The sequence below is a fragment of the Poromitra crassiceps genome (genome assembly GCF_964638095.1).
Source record: "Poromitra crassiceps genome assembly, chromosome: 18".
In the NCBI taxonomy this organism is placed as follows: Eukaryota; Metazoa; Chordata; class Actinopteri; order Beryciformes; family Melamphaidae; genus Poromitra; species Poromitra crassiceps.
This window is the reverse complement of record NC_139636.1, coordinates 7915365-7934613: the sequence shown is the minus strand read 5'-3', so window position 1 is coordinate 7934613 and position 19249 is coordinate 7915365. Positions and strand designations below refer to the sequence as shown.

The 19249-nt window shown below is 43.7% G+C and overlaps 2 protein-coding genes across 2 annotated transcripts; both read right to left on the bottom strand.

Annotated features, from left to right (window-relative positions):
- Window positions 1–2351: 2351 nt before the first annotated feature.
- On the bottom strand, window positions 2352–6923 carry LOC310793165 (DNA-directed RNA polymerase II subunit RPB3). Its single transcript, XM_083654924.1, has 9 exons — window positions 6783–6923; window positions 5835–5884; window positions 5250–5318; window positions 5076–5128; window positions 4565–4693; window positions 4329–4380; window positions 4010–4178; window positions 3844–3918; window positions 2352–2810 (listed from the first exon to the last, which is right to left on the bottom strand). The coding sequence occupies exons 1-9, from the start codon at window positions 6866–6868 to the stop codon at window positions 2666–2668; spliced, it is 828 nt and encodes a 275-aa protein (XP_083511050.1). The 5' UTR covers window positions 6869–6923; the 3' UTR covers window positions 2352–2665.
- Window positions 6924–7728: 805 nt separating this feature from the next.
- LOC310793389 (ubiquinone biosynthesis protein COQ9-B, mitochondrial-like) lies at window positions 7729–13890 on the bottom strand. The gene is made up of 9 exons (XM_083655205.1): window positions 13819–13890; window positions 12496–12727; window positions 12251–12386; window positions 11857–11999; window positions 11126–11210; window positions 10827–10931; window positions 8707–8862; window positions 8168–8221; window positions 7729–8075 (listed from the first exon to the last, which is right to left on the bottom strand). Exons 1-9 carry the CDS (start codon window positions 13877–13879, stop codon window positions 8040–8042), a joined length of 1008 nt encoding a protein of 335 aa, XP_083511331.1. The 5' UTR covers window positions 13880–13890; the 3' UTR covers window positions 7729–8039.
- Window positions 13891–19249: the final 5359 nt, after the last annotated feature.

Here is a 19249-nt window from a genome sequence, read left to right as displayed (position 1 = left end):
AGCGCCTGCTATGAATTCAGAGCAGGTCTTGAATCATTTTTATCCGGTGATAATACGCGATAAGAAAGGAAACGTCATTAAATTACACGATTTTGAATGCAGTTCGGCGTCAACGGCACAGAAGATACGCACAACACACCTTCTCATTCACAAAAGAACCATAGTATCCCGTCAGGTAGGTAGGGCCGCCCCATCAAATCATACTTACATCCCACAACATCCATACTGCTCTCTGTACATATTCGTCAATGTGGTGGTGCAATTTTAACCTCAGAATATAAATCATAATTCTGTCGTGTCGTTAGGAATGCGATGGAATCCGTATCAAGTTAGCTAGAATAACAAAGTAGCGCGTCTGATATACATACTTTCAAAATAAAAGCTCAGTTCACAAATAGTGTATTGCAGCTAAAAGTTAATTAAAAACGTATAATTTATGGGGAATCTGTAGCATCGTCTTTGTGTTGTGTGTGTATAATATGTTTTTGTTTCATTTAGGCACCATTTGATACTGTGTCAGCGCACACACAATTTGTAAGTAGAGTATTGTGCTTTTATTTTGAAAGCCAATCACCTATCTTCTGGTATTATCTTGGCTGTATTTGCACAGCTTGACCGCACCCACAGTGTCTAGGGGAGGATGGGGAAAAAAAATCCTTGAAGGTCCAGAATGCAGTTCCTTCCTTTCTCCACACAGCGGCCTGTCATTTTATATAAATGATATAGGACTAGCTCACAGTAATAAACTCCACCACTCTCAACAATGTCTAGAGTCTCTACCCAAACTGTTACCCAACTACCCAATTACCCACAAAAAATAAAACTAGATGCAAGCTACTTCTCCCCCCCTGGCCAAAGTAGATATTTAGCACATTTTGACAGTATTGTTTTTGATTTAACATTATTTAATGTTATGTTAAATACTGTAGATACTGAGTTAGCTATACATGAGTGGGATTTAGTTTATGTATTAAAAATAAAAATTGATTTTGGATTTCTTTGGCAAGCTACTTATTGATGGCCCAGGATCTAGTGGTAGATCACAATCGGCCTATTGGGCACCCCTGCTCTAGACTTAGGACTTGTGTGATGAACCAAACTGTTAGCTATGCTGGCTGATGATACTTCATTGACCCTGTGGATTTCAGATACAAAAATGACATTTTTTTTAAAGCTCAATTACTTTTATGATCTGAAGGGTAAAGCTGATCCTAGACCAGCACTGATTCATTGCAACATTCGGTGTGTTGTGAACTGACTCTGTAATATACAGTAGCCTACATCTAGCAGGACAGAGCACTTGGTCCCAGTGGCCGCTGTTGTTTGGCCCTTTCCTTTGTCTCAAGTAGTTATCAATTTCATTGGCTGCTGTCTGTAAAACACACAAGACTATTCGATCATTATTTTGTTAAATGTTCGCTTTCACAATGAATCATTTTTCAAGAAATTATTTGTAATTTTTGTGAATTCCCTTTCACCCCAAGTTTAAAAAAAGTCTGCAAGATTTTTTATTTATTTTATTTTTATTCCTTAAGAGGGAAAAGTTGCAGTTGAGACAACTCGCCCCCAAAAGAGATGACAAAGACGAGTGAATGAAACCAAATGATATCAAAACAAGACGAGTACAAAAACACCAAACTTCATAAATAAGCAGTCCTGGTGCAGAATTATGGTAACTAATGTGCATGTAAAAGGAGGGAAGGAGGGATGCAGGAACACCGTTTTGCGGTGATAATGGCGTGAATTTGTAAAGGAGCAACCAGCGATCCTATAGCATCACTGTGGTGGTAACTGAACAGGTGTTGGGTGAAGAGTGGATGAGGCCCTGGGTGAAGCAGACGTGTGTTGGGTGACGAGTGGATGGGGCCCTGGGTGAAGCAGACAGGTGTTGGGTGAGGAGTGGATGAGGCCCTGGGTGAAGCAGACAGGTGTTGGGTGAGGAGTGGATGAGGCCCTGGGTGAAGCAGACAGGTGTTGGGTGAGGAGTGGATGAGGCCCTGGGTGAAGCAGACAGGTGTTGGGTGAGGAGTGGATGAGGCCCTGGGTGAAGCAGACAGGTGTTGGGTGAGGAGTGGATGAGGCCCTGGGTGAAGCAGACAGGTGTTGGGTGAGGAGTGGATGAGGCCCTGGGTGAAGCAGACAGGTGTTGGGTGACGAGTGGATGGGGCCCTGGGTGAAGCAGACAGGTGTTGGGTGAGGAGTGGATGAGGCCCTGGGTGAAGCAGACAGGTGTTGGGTGACGAGTGGATGGGGCCCTGGGTGAAGCAGACAGGTGTTGGGTGAGGAGTGGATGAGGCCCTGGGTGAAGCAGACAGGTGTTGGGTGAGGAGTGGATGAGGCCCTGGGTGAAGCAGATGGGTGTTGGGTGAGGAGTGGATGAGGCCCTGGGTGAAGCAGACAGGTGTTGGGTGAGGAGTGGATGAGGCCCTGGGTGAAGCAGACAGGTGTTGGGTGAGGAGTGGATGAGGCCCTGGGTGAAGCAGACAGGTGTTGGGTGAAGAGAGGACGGGGCCCTGGGTGAAGCAGACGTGTGGGGTGAGGAGTGGATGAGGCCCTGGGTGAAGCAGACGGGTGTTGGGTGAGGAGTGGATGAGGCCCTGGGTGAAGCAGACGGGTGTTGGGTGAGGAGTGGAAGGGGCCCTGGGTGAAGCAGACAGGACGACCCTCAGTTGATGGTGAGGACGTCGCTCTGGATCTCGTGGCTCAACTGTGTCTGCAGGTCGCTCAGCTTCTTCTTGAGGACGGCCAGCGCCGACATGACGATGGTCTCCGGCCGCAGGGAGCCGCAAGACTCCACATTGTAGTAGAACCTGCCGGGGGAAGGGGGGGGGGGGGTCATAGGTGAGTGGTTGAATTACAAGCAGATTACAAGCCCATTAGAAGCACGATCATCAGGCAAATGGCAGAAAATTACATTCAATTTAATATCATGTCATTATTACCTATCCACCTTATTTTTTAATGCCCCGCTGTACAAATAATTATGGGTACAAGGTCCGGTTTAACGTGACTTATTGTTGCAGCTTGCCATTTCCTAAAACGGTATTCTACTTGATTTGAAAAGATGGCCGCCTATACTCCCTTGTACCCTGGCTGAATTGAACATAACTTGGCCAATAAGTATGTAACATACATAAAACAAACAGTAATGTCTTTATTTGATGTAGAATGCAGAGGACATGTAACTGTTTCGTTAAACTCATGTTCCAGGAATATTGTATTTACTGCACTGCTCTAAAATAACGTCGGTGGCGCACAACTCAGAGAGCCTGTTCGTCCTGGAAGCCACTCGCTTTGCGCCAGAACACAATCGATTTGGGGGTGGAACACACCAGGATTGGCCAACGCCAACGCCAGTGCCCGGAACTGTCAAATCAAATCAAATCATCGACAGAGACGCTATGGCCCGCCTCCCAGTATTTTCAGTCAGAGTTCAGAGTTAGAGTTAGATAGAGAACGTGACAAATATAGCCACGTTATGATTATAAACAACAAACTAACGCTGGTGATCCGTATGGAAACAGTGTTACTCGAAATGGTTAAAAGTTATATCAATTTGGTCAGTCAGTGGCGTTTTACTGCCATGTAACATAGCTTGCTAGCCGCTAACATTAGCCACAGTAGGCGATTACACACACACGATGCACTGCGCTCTCAAAGGGATATTTATCAACGAGAATGATGACCTGATTAGTGATTTGCTCCGTTCGCCTAGACGGGTGTCAAGCTGTCAGCAACAAGACTGGGAGGATCACACCGGAAGAAAAACGCATAGGCATCATGGCCGCTAGAAATAAGGTGGATATACAGTTTCCCCATGCATGAAGCAGATTGTTTCCTCACCTTTCTGGTTTTCCGTTGGGGTCATAGGGCGCCTGGCTCTCGTCCTCCTCGATCTCAGAGTATTCGCTCTTCGGCCTTGCAATCAGACAGAAAACTCACTATAATATCGTGTTCGGGGACTGCGAGGCTCTCTAGATAAATTCGTCATTCTAAAAGCGGCACATACCACTCCTCGGGCCGCGGGAAGACGGTGTGTCTCAGCGCGTTGTCCGGGTCATACTCGAAGGACACGCCCGCCGTGGGGTTCCACTTGGCGTGCTCCTTGCCAAAGCCCTTCTTGGCGTAGGCCCTCAGCCGCAGCTCCTGGCCCTTGCGGAGCTTCACCACCAAAATGTCTTGACGCATGTGAGCAGATGATAGAAGTAGGTAGAGAGAGGGGGCGAAACGGAGAGGGAGAAGGAGCGAGAAGAGAAAGAGTTAAACCAATGTTTATCCGAAAAAAGGAAAAAGCGGAGCACACGAGAAGATTAGGGCGTTGACCTTACCGTCCTGTTCGACGTAGTCGTTGGGGTCGTTGTCTCGACTCCTGGAGGTCACCTGGAGAAGTTCAGAACACAAAGAAACGGAGGTCAGCTCTTCTGGTGGTGTAATAATGATATGATCATATGAATGAAACTCACTTTCCTGTTGACTGCTTTGAATATACAAAGGACACACAGGACAAGTGAGATCTCGCAACCGGGGGCAGAGATTTTCTGCCCTACGCGGGGGAAGGACTCACCGGGATGACTCTGGGGTTGTTGGACAGGAGGTCGCGTGAGGTGACGTGGCGCGTCTGGTCCTCCGTGCACCGGACGTCCAGCGTGAGCTCCACAGAACACTCCGGACAGAAGTCATCACAGGTGCAGTCCTGGAGGAGGATCAGGAGGAGACGGAGGGAAGCAGGTCAAACGAGGAGCAAACGCAACTAAAGCTACCAGGAATTAGGGGCTTATTACACGGCTATGAGCTAAATTAACCGTTAAATTGACTAGACTTCGTTCTTTCTGCGGATTGATATGACTGGACGTGGTCCTCCAGTCTTTCAAGTGTGCATAGCAACGGTCTGTTAACCTAGCAGCTGTCTGTTATACAGAAATAACAAACGGTAGAATGCTGTGATTGACCAATCAGAATCGAGTATTCAACAAATCTGTGTAATAATAACCGATTATGAATGTGTGCATACTGACTACTACTATCAATGCCTGATAACTGATCAACGATGACTGAGATGAGGGTATTATACTTGCCCTGGAATACTGCATTTTGTCCACGATGTCGTCACTGGTGAGGGGTATGAGGCCTGAGAACACACAAAACACCAACGTTGCTTCAGCAGGTTTCAGAGGGATGATCGTACCTCTCTGATGATATTCAGGCAGCAGCAGGTCAAAGAGAAGCTGTGCTGAGTGAGTGCTACATACCCACTCTGTGGGCAATAAACTCGTCATGAAGTACAGACGAGTTGGCGTCAATCTGGATCCAGTCGATAGCTGCAAGTGAAGTAACACAGGTGAAGTGAAGCATCAACCGCGCGGTCACACATGATGATGCTGTACCGTTCGTTTAGTTTGTTCAATTGTTCAGTTGCTAGTGAAGTACCTCCGTGGCTGTATTTGGACAGAACGAACCATGTATGTAGCCAAAGCTACTGTATGCATTTGTTTTTTGACAAAGGTGAATCAATTGGACTGGAACTGAATTGATTGCCTCTATAGGCTCATTTCACAGCAACCTTTTGAGGCGATGAAGCAGGAAGTAACAAAGGTGTAATTATTAGCATGAATGAGGGCACCTGGCACTGGAACACCTCAACAGAATGGAAGCATAATGAATGGTATTAGTTACAGCTGCTTTACTTCCTGCTTTACCACCTCAAAACGGTTGCTGTGAAATGGGTCCATTCATTGTCAGACAGCCAGAACTATGTTGTGCTGTAAAGCAATCCAGCAGATTTCCCTCAAGAGTCCTTAAGTTGTCCAGTGTGTTGAGTGTGAAATGTCCCTTACCTATCGTGGCAACCTCTGACATGAAGACGCGTCGGATGGAGTTTGCGACCCTGGAGAGGACACAACATTCTATTGAAGGAGCTTTTTAACAAGACAAGTCAACTACACTCAAACAGCCACTAATGCTGCTGGCTGATACACTTCATGAATCTTCTCACTTAGGTTAGGTGTTAACAGGTGGTGCGCACTGCTTCACCTGACCACTGTGTGTGTGTGTGTGTTCATCTGGTGTTTATTCAAAGACAGTTGATTAACAGTTAATGATTCCTGGAATTAGTAGAGCGATGATAATGTTACGTTAAGATCATTCACGTGTGTTAAACATGTAGATATTTAACGTTAAATGCCAACATTGTACCAGTACCAGAACCTCCGGTCAGTGACAGCTTCTTCCCAACTACCATCTGCCTTTTCAATGAGACCCAAAAAAACCCACAACTCAGGACTTTCTCACTCCCTCCCCACCCCTGAGCAAACTGGCTCAAATGACTGGGTTCCCCATAGACTTTATGGACACTTCATATTAGCATTTTAGATGGACATTACCCCCCCAAACCATTATACAGTATATCACTTATAGGACTTTACTGCACTTTTAACATGGACATTTATATGGATGGAACCCATTAGATGTCACTTTAAAGGCCTTTTACTGTGCACTTTCAAATTTGAGATTGTTCTGTTTGCTCAATCTTCCATTGTTGCTGTGATCGCTGCGCTGCATGATAAGTCTACTGCACAAAGACACATTCCTTGTTTACATGATTAACGTTACTCAGTATGGCTATTACAATGATCTTCAGTCTTGAAGTGTACGGTCAGGTCAGCTTTACACGTTGTTATACACTCAAGTGTGGAAGTGTGGGATCATTCACTGCTCTTACAGTTAGTTAGCTAAAAGCTAACAGCTAGAGTCTTTGAATGGACATCATCAGAGTGAATACTCACGCCAAATCAGTGTTTTCAATGACAAACTTAACATTCTCGTCTGTCAGTTCTGTGATTTTCACCGTCGGTTGGTTAGCATACGGCATTATTGAAGCAAAATATTAGAATAAAGGACGTGGTAAAATCGTCCACACTCCACACTACCGCGACTTCGACTTGAAGCTGACTTGAAGGCCTCCAAGGTAATATTTACCGACCGATGATTGGTCAGAAAATGTACATGCAGGCAGTGATTGGCCACGTTGCGATAGGAGGCGGGTCTTTATTTAATATCCGGGTCACGCTTTACAAAAGAAAAGCATTTCAAAATAAAAGCACAAGCATGCACCGAATTTTATGATGGCCATGCATAGACTAACCCGACTCCGCCAGATGGGGGTGGTATTGTTCACAAATTCACAATCCCAATGTAGGTTGTGAAACAAATGTGAACCAACCTACATCCATCTGGCAGCGTCAGGTTATGTATAGACTGTATTAGCCATGATCAGTGGTGTTGTAGTTGTGCCTAGAGAAGTGGGTATACTCTTAATTTATGATCATTGATAGTATATGACCAATTTTTTAAACGGCCTGTCCAGCAATAAACGCCCTGTGTTATAAACAGTGGCATGTATGACATCACAATTGATCAAGTGACATCACTAGCAGTGGTGACATCAATGATATTGCTTGAGTGACAAAAAAAATTGCTGGAGTGACATCACTGGTTGTCTCGCTGGCCAGCCTCCTCTCCCTTCCCTCTGAGGGAGAGGAGGAGGGGGGGGGGGGGGGGGGGGGCTATCTGTGAAATTCCAGATAGGCTAATGTCTGATGCAGCCTTTCCCATAGCTTAGGGTTTCAAACCATTGCTTGACTACAAAAAGTCAATTGAACGGCTAATGATTTCACTTTGATCAGACACTACTAAACACAAACAAATGGTTAAATATATAGTAATGACCCTTTTATTGAAGTCTTAACTGAACCAACAACAGAACTACAGATCTTTACATCCTTTCATACCAAGGGAAAAATGATCTGAACAGGAAGTGACATCTTGGGAGGGTGAGAGAAACCAAAACAAAGCCTGGTCCTGCAACTGAATAGAAAGACAGCCAACTATTGCACACTAAACAGCCCCGTTCTGATGCAAACCAACACATATATACCTCAATGATTCACACTCATACAGTATCAGAAATAAGAAGAGATGCTGCAGCACCAGTGAGCAAAAGGAAAGTTGATCTTTGGCTCGTCACACAAGCGGGTGGGCCATCACCGCCTCTGGTTCAGGCCTGTGAGGTTCTTGAGCTGTGAAACAAGGAGCACATGTGACCAATCGGCTTTTTAACAGGAGACGTGTAAATGATGAACGTGACCGATGAGGAGGGAGGAACACTCACCGTCACAGCAGCTCCCATCAGGCCTTGCACCACCGCCTCGCCGGTCGCCTGCGCCTACATAACAACACAGTGGAATATGCAGGCTTTCAGCAGGGACACACAAAAATCTACCGGATTCAAAATATGCAAATGATGAAGAAAGGCAAAGTTCTCTATGTACAACTATAAATATTCAAACCAGTGTTGTAGCCGAGTCACTGCTCAAGTCCAAGTCTGAGTCATTAGTGTTCAAGTCCTACAACACTGATTCAAGCAATTCAAAATTCTTCATTCTGAACCCCAAGTTTCTTCATGTTTCATTCTCAACTACCACTAATATTGGGGAAAGTGGGGAAAAGCGAGCAAGAAGCTGACCCCAAATCAGCATTAAGCAAGGATAACAAACTTGAAGAGGAAACATGTCTAAAAACAACTTGCTGATGACCATACTTCATCTGTTTAACCCTTTAACATGACATGTTAGCAGATGCTACCTGTTTGGCTGTACCGGCCATGTTCATCGGTGTAACCCTTTAACATGACATGTTAGCGGACGCTACCTGTTTGGCTGTGTCGGCCATGTTGACTACGTCCTGGATACGGTTGTCAAGGAAGTTCCATGTGTCCTGGAAGTCTGGGGAGGAATCCTGAAGCATGACCAGCTCTGTGGTGTTGTAGATTCCGGTCAGTGCCGCCCGCTTGGTGTACCAGTTCAACTACCAAAGAGAAAGTGGATTACGGATCAGACCAATATATAATATAGGTTTGCTGATGTATCAATTCAATATTGGGTGTTTCTGGTCCAGTGAGGGTCATCCACCTCTGATAAGATGGCTATGCTGCAGTTTGAGTGATTATATATATTTATTTATTGTAGAATTGATCAATATCAGACTCGACACAAGAATGCATGAATGTTAATTAAATAGCTTTCAATGGAGAGTTTTAGTGTTCCATGATGGTCTAACAGTTATAGACAGTTAAGAGTTAAATCATCTAAAACAAGTTAGACTCTTGATGATTTTCCACCCTGACAAGGATACAGTTGTAGGTGCTCTTAAGTTAAAGATATTAAATATCTGCACAAAATATCTGCTATTGGCAGCTTCAATCCACAAGTATCAGCCTCCAAAAAAACATATCTGTCAAACTATATGATACTATTAAACATGTATTTAAAGAGTTGAATCACATCCTCAGGAGTGCATCATGTGACAGGAGTGTATCATGTGACAAGCCAGTGCTGAGTGGAATAAGAAACAGAAAGGCAAAGTAGTAGGGGGTAGGGCTGGGTATTGGCAAGGATCTCACGATACGATACGTATCACGATACTTGGGTCACGATACGATTGTATCACGATATATTGCGATGTGATACATATTGCGATATATTGCGATATTCTACAGAATTTACTCAAAATTAAATAATAGAGCTAAAGATACAACACACTGTGTACCACCCAGGTAGTGTAATAATATGTACATCACTTTATACTGATAAGTTAGTGGACAAATTTAGTCAAAACTACTGAGTGTTGAGTGTTACTGAACACATCGATATGGGAAATATCGATACAGTATCGATTAGGGGTGGGAATCACCAGATGCAGAGGCCTGGCATGGCCTGCAAATTAAAAAAAAAAAATTAAAAAATATTGCGATACTTGGCGTCCAAGTATCGATACAGTATCGGGAAATAAAATATCACGATATATTGCCGTATCGATTATATTGCCCAGCCCTAGTAGGAGGTGTGGGTGGGAGGTGCCGGGGTGGGAAGAGGGTAAGTGAGCAGATATATACTTGCTGTTCAACCATGCATTCACCTCGACAGCCGGCTCTGTCGTGAATGGACTATGGGGGTGTCATACTGGAGGATACCGCTAGAGGGCGCAACAGAGAACTCAGGCCATATAGGACTTCCGTATTTGGATGTTGTAAACAATAGACATGGCAATAGACATAAGACACGACCAAACACGTTACAAGTGGTGCCCAAACAGGGACTTGATCTGTTACTGCAACCAAACAATGTTCCAAAAGCACAGTAGGCATATTTGCTACTGTTACCTTATGCACACAAGATGGTATTGGATGAATTAGTGGACACAATTTGTCCACGATAGAAAGCAAGATCAAATTATTTAACATTAAAACCACAATATCACAATATATTTGTCCGTCATTTTGTGTGTCACTTTTGGCTCCAACCAGCTGTTTATTCTGGTAACAACACGGGTCTTCTGGAGACAGTTTGATGGTAAAAAGCTAACACAGCAAGCTACAAGCTAAAACAATAAGCTAAAGTTATGTGGACTTTTTTGTTGGACTCTGTTGTGGTGGGGCATTTGTTGATGTTAGTTTGCATCCACCTACTAACCCCTGACCCTTGTTACACCACATCCTCATACTGCCCCTACACTGCCGTTCATGTGAGTATCGCCTCTGGCGTTTCTGTAGCGTTAATTTCTGAGGACGTTCGTTCACAACCAACGCTCCAAATGGACGCAGGATACGCGAGGTAGCCATCATGCGCACACAGACGTGCATTTAAAAGCAAGTATACCTCCGCCCTTACCTGGGCAGTGGCGGGCCGGGCATTGTGGGGGTGGTGGTGAATGGGGGACAGGAAGGTGTGAGTAGCAGAAGGGGGGGATCGAGGGTGATGAGACCCACTCACATCTGTGGAGCGGTCCCCGGCGTAGTACCACATGTCGTCCACCAGGTTGGACAGGTGCTTCAGGCTGTCTGGGATGTTGTGGGGGAGGAGCAGGATGCTCATCGCCTGAGGCCAGAGTCACAGTCACACTTCAGTGCCACATTCAGTATGGAGTGTGCATTTTATTCCATTAGTGAACGCAGATACTGTAATAGGGTTAGACAGACCCATATATCGATTTCAATAAAGTCTGCGATGCCATATTTCAGCCAGGTATCATCCCTCCCAACATGTAGCTACCCAGCATACTCTGTCTGTACCTGAGGCCACGTCTCAATGTAGGGGATGTGCATCCTCAGTCTGGTCTCCACAGCGTCCCTCAGAAAGTCAGCAGTCTCCTTTGGTCTGCAACACATTCCACAGTTATCACACACCCCAAACCTATGGAAATCCTGACATCTAATGGTAAAAAAACCAAGCTACTGAGATAACCATCTGTTACTGGCTGATCTGGCAGGGGCAGTCCACCCTACTCTGCCTCTGACACCCCCGCACACACACACCCGCACACACACACCCGCACACACACACACACACACACACACATGGGTGGTGAACTTTTTGTGGACCGACCAAAAGCTGCTGGTCGCAGCTAAAACCAGATTTCTTGCCAACTTTTCAGTTATTCATCAGAATGAAACTAGAAAGAGCTTTCCAGACTTTAACGCAAGGAGGAAACAAGGGTCCTAACTGCAAATCCTCACATTTGTATGCAACGTTAGTTAATTTGAACATGTTAACAACCAAATAGTATAAATAATAAAAGTTATAATAAAAAAGGTGTTTGTATTTATGTCCATATCCAACCTTTACAATTTAATTTTGTTGGGATGAAAGAATCCCCCACATTAAATTTGCCTGTAAGAAATACGTGATATTTTACTTTGTAGAGTTTAAGAGTAATTTTAAGAGTGTGTGTGTGTGTGTGTGTGTGTGTGTGTGTGTGTGTGCGTGCGTGCGCGCGCGCGCGCGCGTGCGTGTGTGTACGTACTCGACCTGGCCCAGCTGGACATGGTTGTGTTGTTCAGCCAGTATCTCGGTCAGCTGTGAGTTGCACTGAGCAATGAAATGTAGGATCAGGTCTCCAGCTCCGTTGTTGAACATCCCGGTGGAGGCAGAGGACAGGCCCAGTGTCTGGTACCAACACAGACACACCAAATAAAGACACAAGCAATACGACATTAGCTGAAAAAAAAAAAAAAAAAAATGCATGAAAAGGTTCTGTCTAAAAGGCATTTATTTACTTGTTCCGACTCTGGGAAAGTGGGGGAAAACACGAAAATTCACCAAAACTAGTGAATCTCTGAACTATTTTATTTACTTTCCATTTTCTTTGAGGTTTCCTACAGTCATTTCATGTCACCCTGCTGGTGACTCTGGCTCACCTCGGCCCCAGCGGCGATGGCCTCCATGGACCAGCCGTGTAGCGGGATGAAGTCCAGCGCGGCCGCCAGGACTCGAGCTTGCAGCTGCTCCTCCGTCTCGTACTCCTCACCCTGCTCTCCGCTCTGGTCCTGGTAGCTTTCCACAGCATTGGCGAGGGTCAAGCACAGGGCGAGAGAACATGACGTGAGTTGAGGGCAAAATCAGTTCATTCGACATGACTGAAACTACAGCTTCTGGTCCTGACCTAGTGTTGGCCCTGGAAGCCTCCTCCACTGCCGGGTCGGACGCAGAAGCTTCCTGGGAAGGTGAGTCGTGCTCGGCAGAGTGAGCTTGGTAGTGCTCATGGTAGCTTGTTGTGGATGAAGAGGAGGGGGGTTTGTCTGATTTGGATTCGTCCTGGAGCCTCACGGCCATCCGGTGGAAGCCTCGCCTCAGGCTGCTGCACTGGGGGTTTGTGGCTGTCGGTGCAGCCACTACTGTAGGGAGAAAACAAGTTATTAGCCCCAGTATGTTCTATTTCATAATTGTGCCAAACTCATTCAAAAATCTGGAAAATCTATATTTTCTTGCTTATCTGCAAACGTACATACCTCGTGGAACATGGCTTATCACTTTTACTGAATCGGTAGAAGCTTCTTCTGGGAAATTCGGCATTGAAGTGACTCACCAAGCAGCACTTCATTTCAGTAAAATATCAACTTTTACAATTGGTTCACACTGCACTATTCTGACCACCATGATTTGAATGAATTGGGAACCTATTCTAAAAGTTTATTAATTATGTACTTTGGACAATAATCAAGGCAACAATTTAATGGATTTGGGTGTAGCTTGCCTGTGCGTAGAGAGAGTGGGGACATATTGGGGCTAGAATCCCAAATGCACTTATCTTACTTTCACACACAATATACCTTTTTCACAGCAGCCATTTTGACATCTGATAGCAGGTAAACACAGGTGTAACTAATAACATTAATGATGGTCCCATTCCATGTAGGTGTTCCACCAGTGCACGTCCAATGAGCCAGCATGCACAACACCTGCCTCTGGCACAAGAACACCTAAATGGAATTGAAGCTGTATGTTATTATACATCTGTTTACCTGCAATGACATGTCAAAATGGCTGATGTGAAAAAGCTATTACTACCATGGCGAATTTTAAAGTACAGATAAAACACACGAGGAGAGACATTCTTTACACGTGAAAGCTACAAATGTAAACAACACGCCTGCACAGAGAGGAAGACGCCCCCCACTTGCAGGAACTTGTTCAACACACGTTTAAAGTTTGATTTACAGACCCAAACCACTGCGCCGACTAACAATCACCTTCCATTTATGTATCAATGTACAGCCCACATACGTGCTGTCTAATTCTGTCCTTCAGTGTCACCTTCTCTGACGAGTCAAGTGACATTGGCTCGGGTGGCTAACGCGTCAACATTAGCTCGTCTCAAAACATGCCATGCAAACAGTGTAAACACCGGAAGAGCCTAAACAATCAACTTTACCGGGACCGACCGTTACTGACAAACAACAAGCTGGTCCGTCTGTCGGTCACTCACCGTTGCTCAGACCCCGCAGTGCCCGCACAGCTCGCACACCTCTCAGCAGCGCCGCAGCCATGTCCAGCTGATTTTTTTTATAGACTGTCGCGTCTTTTTTCACGCGACTCAAGTGGTCAGTGGTCGCATATTGATTACGTCAGTGTTGTACGAGGGCACGTCAAGTTATCAGGAATAGACCGGGCACGAAATGATTGTATTTTCAAAATAAAAGCAGAGTTGAAAAATACCAAGTGGACAGAGAGCTTTAGAATTTGAATCACTGGTTGGAACATTTAGAATTAACCTCTTCCCATATGATGCCGTATTCCGAATACACTATGGGTGAGTCTTACTTTTCCATTGAATTGTGATTTTTGATTATCTACTTGTGCGTTTTTATTTTTGAGAATATAACCGGATGTCATGTTTTTTATTCCGTCTAGCTTGATGGCGGAGCAGGCAATCGAGTACGGACGATTGTATTCTACTAACGAATCCGCCGAAAAATATGTAATACACATTATACAAAGCATAGGTCTATTGTTGTGTTGTTGTTGTTGTTCGCGTGGCCGTGTAGCGGATTCTACCAGCGGTATAATTCACTTTTATGTTGGCATAACAGCGGCTTGGTTCTGCGTCACGCTGTTTGCGTGACGAGCGTCAAATGAGCAGGAATTTCACTTCCGGCCAGCAGGAATTTCACTCGGGTTTAATGATTTTGCCTTCAAAGTAAAAGCATGATAAAGTTCGTTTTTTTTAACCATAAAAATTGAAGTAGAAATGTAACTATGTCCAATATAATGAACATACGAACACTAAGATAAACCTCTAGTTTAATGTTTGAATGAAAATAGACATACTGTACAAAGGAGACCGTGTGTTATTTCTTGAAAGGCTTAACAGGGTGTGTCGCTAGCTCACACTGGTCAATAGAGGCTAGGCCTACCTCTCACCTGATTATGGCCTCTATAGGGAAGACATCAATAGAAGAGATTATCAAGCTATAGGCTAGGCTAGGTGACCCATTATGCAAAGCATGAACAATGTGGTCTTGTGAGAAGTAGGTAGCCTATTAAATGTTCTTTGTATCCTTCTTGGGACCACAGTGGAAATCAGTTGAACAACTGTGTGTGTTCTTTATCCTTGTACTACTTTTTGTCACATACTTTATGTAATACTATTGTACTAAATATAAATCAATCAATCAATCTATCATAGGGAAGTCATCTTGAGGCTGGATGGGTGTCAATGTTTGTGTTTTGGACATGTATGTACAGTGTCAAGTGAGCAGGAATTTTATAGCTGCCCGCTCCCATTCAGAACACCATGAAAACGCTCCGATTCCAAATAAAGATTAAAAATCTAAAGTCAATTGTTCCAGGGTAAACTCACTTGATCCATGTAGAGACATAGCCCAGCTATCATAGCGAAGTCATCTTGAGGCTGGATGGGTGTCAATTTTTCTGTTTTGGACATGTATGTACAGTGTCAAGTGAGCAGGAATTTTATAGCTGTCCGCTGCCATTCAGAACACAATGAAAACGCTCCGATTTCGAATAAAGATTAAAAATCTAAAGTCAATTGTTCCAGGGCAAACTCACTTGATCCATGTAGAGACATAGCCCAGCTATCATAAGGAAGTCATCTTGAGGCTGGATGGGTGTCAATTTTTCTGTTTTGGACATGTATGTACAGTGTCAAGTGAGCAGGAATTTTATAGCTGTCCGCTCCCATTCAGAACACAATGAAAACGCTCCGATTTCGAATAAAGATTAAAAATCTAAAGTCAATTGTTCCAGGGCAAACTCACTTGATCCATGTAGAGACATAGCCCAGCTATCATAAGGAAGTCATCTTGAGGCTGGATGGGTGTCAATTTTTCTGTTTTGGACATGTACTATGTACAGTGTCAAGTGAGCAGGAATTTTATAGCTGTCCGCTCCCATTCAGAACACAATGAAAACGCTCCGATTTTGAATAAAGATTAAAAATCTAAAGTCAATTGTTCCAGGGCAAACTCACTTGATCCATGTAGAGACATAGCCCAGCTATCATAGCGAAGTCATCTTGAGGCTGGATGGGTGTCAATTTTTCTGTTTTGGACATGTATGTACAGTGTCAAGTGAGCAGGAATTTTATAGCTGTCCGCTCCCATTCAGAACACAATGAAAACGCTCCGATTTCGAATAAAGATTAAAAATCTAAAGTCAATTGTTCCAGGGCAAACTCACTTGATCCATGTAGAGACATAGCCCAGCTATCATAAGGAAGTCATCTTGAGGCTGGATGGGTGTCAATTTTTCTTTTTTGGACATGTATGTACAGTGTCAAGTGAGCAGGAATTTTATAGCTGTCCGCTCCCATTCAGAACACAATGAAAACGCTCCGATTTCGAATAAAGATTAAAAATCTAAAGTCAATTGTTCCAGGGCAAACTCACTTGATCCATGTAGAGACATAGCCCAGCTATCATAGCGAAGTCATCTTGAGGCTGGATGGGTGTCAATTTTTCTGTTTTGGACATGTATGTACAGTGTCAAGTGAGCAGGAATTTTATAGCTGTCCGCTCCCATTCAGAACACAATGAAAACGCTCCGATTTTGAATAAAGATTAAAAATCTAAAGTCAATTGTTCCAGGGCAAACTCACTTGATCCATGTAGAGACATAGCCCAGCTATCATAAGGAAGTCATCTTGAGGCTGGATGGGTGTCAATTTTTCTGTTTTGGACATGTATGTACAGTGTCAAGTGAGCAGGAATTTTATAGCTGTCCGCTCCCATTCAGAACACAATGAAAACGCTCCGATTTCGAATAAAGATTAAAAATCTAAAGTCAATTGTTCCAGGGCAAACTCACTTGATCCATGTAGAGACATAGCCCAGCTATCATAGCGAAGTCATCTTGAGGCTGGATGGGTGTCAATTTTTCTGTTTTGGACATGTATGTACAGTGTCAAGTGAGCAGGAATTTTATAGCTGTCCGCTCCCATTCAGAACACAATGAAAACGCTCCGATTTTGAATAAAGATTAAAAATCTAAAGTCAATTGTTCCAGGGCAAACTCACTTGATCCATGTAGAGACATAGCCCAGCTATCATAGCGAAGTCATCTTGAGGCTGGATGGGTGTCAATTTTTCTGTTTTGGACATGTATGTACAGTGTCAAGTGAGCAGGAATTTTATAGCTGTCCGCTCCCATTCAGAACACAATGAAAACGCTCCGATTTCGAATAAAGATTAAAAATCTAAAGTCAATTGTTCCAGGGCAAACTCACTTGATCCATGTAGAGACATAGCCCAGCTATCATAAGGAAGTCATCTTGAGGCTGGATGGGTGTCAATTTTTCTGTTTTGGACATGTATGTACAGTGTCAAGTGAGCAGGAATTTGATAGCTGTCCGCTCCCATTCAGAACACAATGAAAACGCTCCGATTTTGAATAAAGATTAAAAATCTAAAGTCAATTGTTCCAGGGCAAACTCACTTGATCCATGTAGAGACATAGCCCAGCTATCATAAGGAAGTCATCTTGAGGCTGGATGGGTGTAAATTTTTCTGTTTTGGACATGTATGTACAGTGTCAAGTGAGCAGGAATTTTATAGCTGTCCGCTCCCATTCAGAACACAATGAAAACGCTCCGATTTCGAATAAAGATTAAAAATCTAAAGTCAATTGTTCCAGGGCAAACTCACTTGATCCATGTAGAGACATAGCCCAGCTATCATAAGGAAGTCATCTTGAGGCTGGATGGGTGTCAATTTTTCTGTTTTGGACATGTATGTACAGTGTCAAGTGAGCAGGAATTTGATAGCTGTCCGCTCCCATTCAGAACACAATGAAAACGCTCCGATTTTGAATAAAGATTAAAAATCTAAAGTCAATTGTTCCAGGGCAAACTCACTTGATCCATGTAGAGACATAGCCCAGCTATCATAAGGAAGTCATCTTGAGGCTGGATGGGTGTAAATTTTTCTGTTTTGGACATGTATGTACAGTGTCAAGTGAGCAGGAATTTTATAGCTGTCCGCTCCCATTCAGAACACAATGAAAACGCTCCGATTTCGAATAAAGATTAAAAATCTAAAGTCAATTGTTCCAGGGCAAACTCACTTGATCCATGTAGAGACATAGCCCAGCTATCATAAGGAAGTCATCTTGAGGCTGGATGGGTGTCAGTTTTTCTGTTTTGGACATGTATGTACAGTGTCAAGTGAGCAGGAATTTTATAGCTGTCCGCTCCCATTCAGAACACAATGAAAACGCTCCGATTTCGAATAAAGATTAAAAATCTAAAGTCAATTGTTCCAGGGCAAACTCACTTGATCCATGTAGAGACATAGCCCAGCTATCATAAGGAACTCATCTTGAGGCTGGATGGGTGTCAATTTTTCTGTTTTGGACATGTATGTACAGTGTCAAGTGAGCAGGAATTTTATAGCTGTCCGCTCCCATTCAGAACACAATGAAAACGCTCCGATTTCGAATAAAGATTAAAAATCTAAAGTCAATTGTTCCAGGGCAAACTCACTTGATCCATGTAGAGACATAGCCCAGCTATCATAAGGAAGTCATCTTGAGGCTGGATGGGTGTCAATTTTTCTGTTTTGGACATGTATGTACAGTGTCAAGTGAGCAGGAATTTTATAGCTGTCCGCTCCCATTCAGAACACAATGAAAACGCTCCGATTTCGAATAAAGATTAAAAATCTAAAGTCAATTGTTCCAGGGCAAACTCACTTGATCCATGTAGAGACATAGCCCAGCTATCATAAGGAAGTCATCTTGAGGCTGGATGGGTGTCAATTTTTCTGTTTTGGACATGTATGTACAGTGTCAAGTGAGCAGGAATTTTATAGCTGTCCGCTCCCATTCAGAACACAATGAAAACGCTCCGATTTTGAATAAAGATTAAAAATCTAAAGTCAATTGTTCCAGGGCAAACTCACTTGATCCATCTAGAGACATAGCCCAGCTATCATAAGGAAGTCATCTTGAGGCTGGATGGGTGTCAATTTTTCTGTTTTGGACATGTATGTACAGTGTCAAGTGAGCAGGAATTTTATAGCTGTCCGCTCCCATTCAGAACACAATGAAAACGCTCCGATTTCGAATAAAGATTAAAAATCTAAAGTCAATTGTTCCAGGGCAAACTCACTTGATCCATGTAGAGACATAGCCCAGCTATCATAGCGAAGTCATCTTGAGGCTGGATGGGTGTTACAGTTACAGTTACAGTTCCTTCTGTCATTTTTCTCTGCTTCATGTCTATTGCAATGGATACCCAATGGGAACCTAGATGGACAGGAATGACCACTTTATCATACTGCCACCAGTTTTCTGAAACTTTAGGAATCTTTGGAAAAATGTCAATATCACAGTATAGACTTTTCAACTGTTGACTTACAAAAGTTGCATTGCAGGCAAAGACAGACATGTTTCCTGCTTTG

What these genes read in the sequence shown, in the direction of transcription:
- LOC310793165 (XM_083654924.1), bottom strand. Translation starts at nt 6,868, where the DNA reads ATGCCGTATGCTAACCAACCGACGGTGAAAATCACAGAACTGACAGAC. An exon ending in ACAAAATGCAGTATTCCAGG is followed by an intron (nt 4,694 to 5,075) that starts GCAAGTATAATA and finishes ATCCTCCTCCAG; the next exon opens with GACTGCACCTGTGATGACTT. An exon ending in CCCAACGGAAAACCAGAAAG is followed by an intron (nt 2,811 to 3,843) that starts GTGAGGAAACAA and finishes TTCCCCCGGCAG; the next exon opens with GTTCTACTACAATGTGGAGT.
- LOC310793389 (XM_083655205.1), bottom strand. Translation starts at nt 13,879, where the DNA reads ATGGCTGCGGCGCTGCTGAGAGGTGTGCGAGCTGTGCGGGCACTGCGG. An exon ending in ACTGCGGGGTCTGAGCAACG is followed by an intron (nt 12,728 to 13,818) that starts GTGAGTGACCGA and finishes TTCTCCCTACAG; the next exon opens with TAGTGGCTGCACCGACAGCC. An exon ending in TGATGGGAGCTGCTGTGACG is followed by an intron (nt 8,076 to 8,167) that starts GTGAGTGTTCCT and finishes CTTGTTTCACAG; the next exon opens with CTCAAGAACCTCACAGGCCT.